Genomic DNA, 6,419 nt, shown 5'->3' with positions numbered 1-6,419 from the left:
ACTTTGTTTCTTAAAATAGGTTATGAAGATCAAACTTATAGTGTACTTTTTACCTGTATTCGTACAGGATAAATACGTTTGCTCCTTGTGAGAATTCTACGTCTTGCAACAGCTGTTACAAAGCAAACTTTTAGAGAAACTAATTTGTATAATAGGAAAGGTGGAACTTGTATGTAGAAAAAGAAGTAACAGCAATACAAACATGGGATAGGAGCACCTCGACCAAAATGAGTTAGAAGTATACATTGACCTCTTGATTCATACCGGCATTTGGCAGCAGATCACAAAGATTTAGAGGAATTAGGGGACATACTTAGGCCACGCTTTCTTGTGATGAATGAGTATTCATCAGATCTACTACTAGATGGTTGTGTTGGAATTGAAACCTTTCAATAAGCCAAGCCAGAGTATCCAGTACGATGCATCCACATAACGTCAGCGAAACAGTATTATCGTGATGTTCTGAATTAAACCCGGAGGGCAGCTAAGCCACACACAGCCACTCAGAAGGGTAAAAGTTTGAAAACTTGTGGGTTGAGATAAAGACAGTTTTACACGTAAAGCAAAAGCTGTGTGCACAAGCAAAGCAAAATAATAATTCATTCACTACTTCCCATCGGCAGGCTGGTGTTTAGCTGCTTCCAGGAAAGCAGGGCTTCATCACGTGTAACTGCCTTGGGAAGACAAATGCGGTAACTCTGAACATCCCTCCTTCCTCCTCCTTTTCCCCAGCTTTTTATTGCTGAGTGTGACGTCATATGGTATGGGGTATCCCTTTGGTCAGTTGGGGTCAGCTGCGTCCCCTCCCAACTTGTTGTGCACCCCCAGCCTGCTCGCTGGTGGGGCAGCATGAGAAACAGAAAAGGCCTTGAAGCTGTGCAAGCACTGTTCAGCAACAACTAAAACATCAGTGTGTCACCAACACTGTTTTGGTCACAAATCCAAAACACAGCACCGTAGGAGCTACTATGAAGAAAATTAAATCGATGCCAGCAAAAACAGTACACATGACAAAACAGAAGAGGAGGAAAAAACAAAAACACGCTTCCTTATAATTCTCCATTACAATACTGCTAAAAACAGTAACAGGGACCATCCTGCAGAATGAATGCCTGTAAACACAAGATAATTAAAGTGGTCATAGGTGGTTTTTTTCCATATATTTAATGTGGCATTAAATGCAGATTTTCTTTACTTATTTATTTTCAATAACTTTACTTAGTGTTGTATTTCACCAAAACAAAGACGACACTTGTTCTTTATTAATCAAGGCATAAGACTGGTAGGTGTACATAAAAGAAGGAACCTTTGGTACACATCATTTTATCATACTAAAGTAGCATAGTCGCCTTTGGCTAGTATTGACACCAAGATGCTTTTAGAAAACTGACACTAGCCATTGTCTGACTTGCACCAAGTCAGCTGAGCGTTAAGCAATGTAAAGAATGTGAATTTACAGCACTGACCACTCAAAATTTACTCAAGATGACATTATGAGATATTCCAGCTTAGTTTCTCTCAATATGCTGGTTTAAAACATTTTCACTTAAACATTAAATAATTGCTAGTTCTCATTGCATTTGGGATACAAACTTAACCCAGGACAAAATTAGCTAACTTGTTTTCTTGACAACTTGTAGGAGCAACAAAACAGCATTGAGAAGATTCTCTAGCAACGATAATATTTTTACACTGATTGAATTCATGTCTTTCTACAGCATTATTACATTTGCTTTGCTTCAATGTTTACAGTGTATTATATTTTCTTTAAATTATATTCAATAAAACATTACTGGTGCCTTCTATTCAGAGAAATAAGATAGTCATTACTATGGAATTTTCCTTTTTTGAAGTTCCCTGAAAGAGAAAATACTATTTTTGCTCTAATTTGTTTTAAAAATCCAAATAAACTCTGAAAGCAAATTCCCCCTCCAAAAAGGTATTAACTCAGAAGAGTTAAAAATGGATTCTACTTTGCTTAGTAGTAAGTAACTACTTAGTAGTTAGGGACCTATAACCTTCCTAATAACTCTTACTTATTTGGGAGGGTCCAAATATAGTTAAAGAACAATAGACTGCAAGACAAATACAGTTAAAGAACAAAGTCATAACGGGCACAACTATTTGCATTATACCATTAATAATTTTTCACACCCATACATGATATTTTTTAGCATGCATTCTGTTTCACTTCTGATAACTTCACCAAGATGCTGTGTGTGCATGCGAAGAAACTATATAGAGAAACGTAAATACTTGGGCTGAATTTCTATAATTCAATGAATTCATTCTGCATTCTCGAGAAACAACTCCTTTTCTGGTATCGTTGCCTGACAAGCCCTTTGTATATTCATGTATGCTACGAACAACTTATTGTAATGTGCAATGTAATATATTTTGTCAAATGCTTTTGAATTTCTAATTTCGTATATATTTGTTTCCTTACACTTCATTCCATAAGTGGCCTGACAGCCTATAAAGAACTTTATACAGGTATTTTGAACAACTGAACAGTATTATGTATTTTCACAATGCTTCCAAGATTTTGAATTTTACAACTGTGTAAGCCTACTGTATTTAATTTAAACAGCAGAATATAGGATTCAACAGTTAGAAGTGAAGTATGCATTTGGCAAGCAAAAGAAAATGAAAAAAAAGCTGACAGAAACTACAGTTCACCACTCTGGCCTTTAGTTTGATGCACCGGCTGTGTCTGGGTACTCTCAACTCACTAATTCCATCCATTACAATAAACTACAGATTTCTTTATCTGCAAGTCTTGAGAACAGCCAAGAACTGAATATATAACTTAATTAGTGATGTGAACACAAAGATGGCAAGCTTAATAAATATTTAAAAAAAAACAGATAGATGATTGCTCCCTCATTATTTGAGCTTTTTTTTAAATCACTTTGTATTATGATAATCTAAACTTTAAGGAAGAAATTTATTAACACTGTGTGATAAATAAATCCCACCTCACACATGGCAAATTTCAGATAAGGTGCTTGACACTTATTTTGCAAACAACAAATAAATAATAAATATTAACTAATAAATAATAATTAAAAAAAAATAATAAAATAATAATAAATTATAAATAAAGCAAAACTGTCTCTTTATTTGCTTTTTACATGAGAATAAAAGAACATAAAATAATTTACTGGTATTTGTAATATAAATGAAAATGGAAAAATCCCACTGGCACTAATGATCAATTCCTAGGTAAAATCTCCCAGAAAGTTAAGAAAGCTTCTGTGTGTCGAAACCCTGCCTGGGATATAACAATAAACGGCTCTGGGTGACTGCTGAGTCACACGACATTTTCCCCTTTAGATGAAACATTTGCATATGAAAACTACAGCACTATTGCTTGCAGTAACTCAAAACATTTTTCAAACGTAGATAGTAATTAAAAGGCAGACAAATCCACTATAAAGAAAATCAACTCTATCCCAGCCAAAACCAGCACACCTTTCAAGCAGAATGAGATAGTCTTCCGACATCCTGTACCTACGGACACCATGTCTCGAAGCGGAGAAAGCGGCAGACAGCACGTACTCAGCATTAGAATGTCTAATTTATTAAGCTTTCTAGGTTATTACCTTGAAGATACTAAATATACATTCATGATATACAATCAGGAATATGCATTCAAGATTATCTACGCAACAAGATATTAATTTCTTGGATTTCTAAGTATAAAAGAAAAAAAGAACAGAAATTTTCAACCGAAGAGAAGGTACTTCAGAACTATTTGTGGAATTTCCCTCTTGAAATATTTTATAAAGACAATAATTATGAAATAAAACCATTAAGAATTTGTCATTTCTTCCTGAGAACCAGATCTAAATTAACTCACTGAAAGTGGTATTACAGAGATTTATTAGGCATTCAGGTTCCTCATGGGTAGGAGAGAACTAGGCTAACTGAGCTACTTCGAATAACAACATCTACTTAATGTGATTAAGTACTATAGAAATTGACTTCTCATGATACAAAGCAAGGCAAATCATCTCAGGAATATAATGAATGTAATGGGCACGTAGCGTTTGATCAAACTTTATTCTTAACAAACGTTTATCACTTTAGCACTGAGCAGTTTTTATGATTCTTATCTAGAGGTAAGAAATGCGATATGTAACTTATTGACAAAGGTAAACTAATTGTAATACTTATTTTGAATTCATCAGATTATTAAGAAGTCATAGGTCAGGCATTTTTGCATAGCTGACACAGAATTGCAGCTCTTTATAAGAATGAATAAAATTGGAGAATTTCAGCAAAGGACACTTTCAATTCTGGTCAACTGATTTTCAACGGATCAGATGGCGTTGTATAAAAACATACACGTGCAGTTTATCAAAATTGAAAAGTCTTCTCTTACACGTTGCTAAACTGACTCTGCTCCTTATAACATGTACTTAGGTAAAAGTTACTTACTACAGTTTTCTTCATCAGAATTATCACCACAATCGTTTTGGCTGTCACATCTCCAATGATCTGGAATACAGTTGTTGTTTTTGCACTGGTATTCATGAGGCCCACAAGTTTTTTTATCTGTAATTAAGATGAGTATCATTTACATCATTGCAGACAAAGAGTCAAAATGGGAAAGACTGCTACTAAACAGTGACATGACAATGTTACTAGATACATTTAAGAAGGAGCAACCATAATACTCGAAATGTTACTTTCAGAAATAATTTCTCATACCACATTATTTAAGATTCTATTTATTCATTCATACCAAAAGAGCGATGCTCATAAATTTGATGATAAAATTAAAATATGGACTGCATACACTGTCATTTAAAGTAAAAAATATGAAATTCAGAAGTTAATTAGTTTGAAGAGAGGGTATTATTGCACTGAATCTCAAAAACTGCATTGACTTTTCCTTGAATCTATCTGTAAGATTGCTTTACAAAAGATCAGATCAGAGTAAAACACAAGAATATTTATTTGAAAATGTACAAAATATATATTTCTCAAAAGTTATCTTTACACATAATAATTTAATCATACCTGACAGAACACTTTGCATTTTGATTTACATTTTCACCTTCCGATGTCTTGGATTGGAAGTCTACTTATACAAAGTAAAACATTATAATGCATATAATGCTAAACTGAGATTAATTTTCTTCACGCAGTGAATTTTCAATGAGCTTTCCTGTTTACAGAGTAGTGTTGTAGGCAAAGCCTCCTGGAGATGTATGAACATCCTGAACTCCTCCAGCAGGAAGGAGCTGCCTTTGTGTTTTATTTATATTTGTTATTTCTTGAGTAATTCTTTCAGGTTCTAAGGACTGAGATGAAATGAAGTAAATTAAAACGTTATCAGTGACACTTTATTTGGAAAAAAAAAGTTTGTTTTGTAAAGCCTCAATGACATATTTAAAATTACATGTCACTGTGTTGATATTTCAATAGAAATTTTTTAAATTTCCATTAGGCTATTTCATAGCATGTCAATTCAGACTTCATACTGCTAGCATGACAACTCGATGAGTTCTAGTAACTGACAGAATGAAGGAGGACTGAAACACTAGCTTAAATCAACCTGCTTTCTCTGCCGGTGAAATGGAAAGAACCACAAATTAGGGGTATTAGATTTGATGCTACGGCCCAAACTGCTGCTTTTTGTGCTTTGTTTTAGGTGTGGTTCTGGAACTACAGTGATAAATCAAAACTACATTTGAATATAAAGAAGGTGGAGGTAAATGGTGTTGTAGATCAGTTGTGTACACTCAAAGATTTGGTAATTACAATACTGCCTTTTGCATTTGTTCCTTATTCTCTGCCAATATCGTGATTTTAAGTAGTTTTCTCCGAAAATACTTTTTCCTACGATGTTTCTCAAGATGACAGTCTATGGCATTTCAAATACTTGCATTGGCAAGCACTTAAAAAATATTTAACATTACAAAACATAAAAATATCCCCCCCCCAAATAAGACACTCGTATTTTGTTTCTGTAGCTTTGCAAAAGATCAAGTTTCAAACCAGAAATCCATCCTATATTTATTAAATACTTCTAGTAAAGTCTACAATCTCCCATTAACGTACCTGCCCACAAAATGAGTCCTAAAGACTAACCACAGATTATATTCTATTTATTCTTCCACATTCAATAGAAATACCAAGATCTAATCAGTAATACACAGAAGACAGAGATTACATCCCTTCATTTCAGCTACCTGCTAGGATGAAGAGAACATGCAATATATCTTTTCTTATTCTTCATAAAGAATTATCTAGTTCTCAAGAATGCTAAATCCATTTTCTAGCACTGTCTCTTTACACCTGTGAAGAGAGGCTAGACTTATTTTTTTTAATTTATCCGAGTGTAGTCTAACCTTATAGAATAGAATCATAGAATCATAGAATCACTGAGGTTGGAAAAGACCTCTAAG

At 33.9% G+C, this 6,419-nt stretch overlaps 1 protein-coding gene across 1 annotated transcript in view; it reads right to left on the bottom strand.

Moving 5' to 3' along the window:
- LRP1B (LDL receptor related protein 1B) overlaps positions 1-6,419 on the bottom strand; it is a 676,318-nt gene that overhangs the window by 79,379 nt on the left and 590,520 nt on the right. The window contains exon 69 of the mRNA XM_019472156.1: positions 4,444-4,560. Coding sequence (XP_019327701.1) covers positions 4,444-4,560 — 117 coding nt within the window. The remainder of the gene's footprint in view (positions 1-4,443; positions 4,561-6,419) is intronic.

This window comes from Aptenodytes forsteri, unplaced genomic scaffold (genome assembly GCF_000699145.1).
Source record: "Aptenodytes forsteri isolate BGI_AS27 unplaced genomic scaffold, ASM69914v1 Scaffold11, whole genome shotgun sequence".
Classification (NCBI taxonomy): Eukaryota; Metazoa; Chordata; class Aves; order Sphenisciformes; family Spheniscidae; genus Aptenodytes; species Aptenodytes forsteri.
Note: the sequence above shows the minus strand (reverse complement) of the source record. Positions and strands in the feature narration are given on the sequence as shown.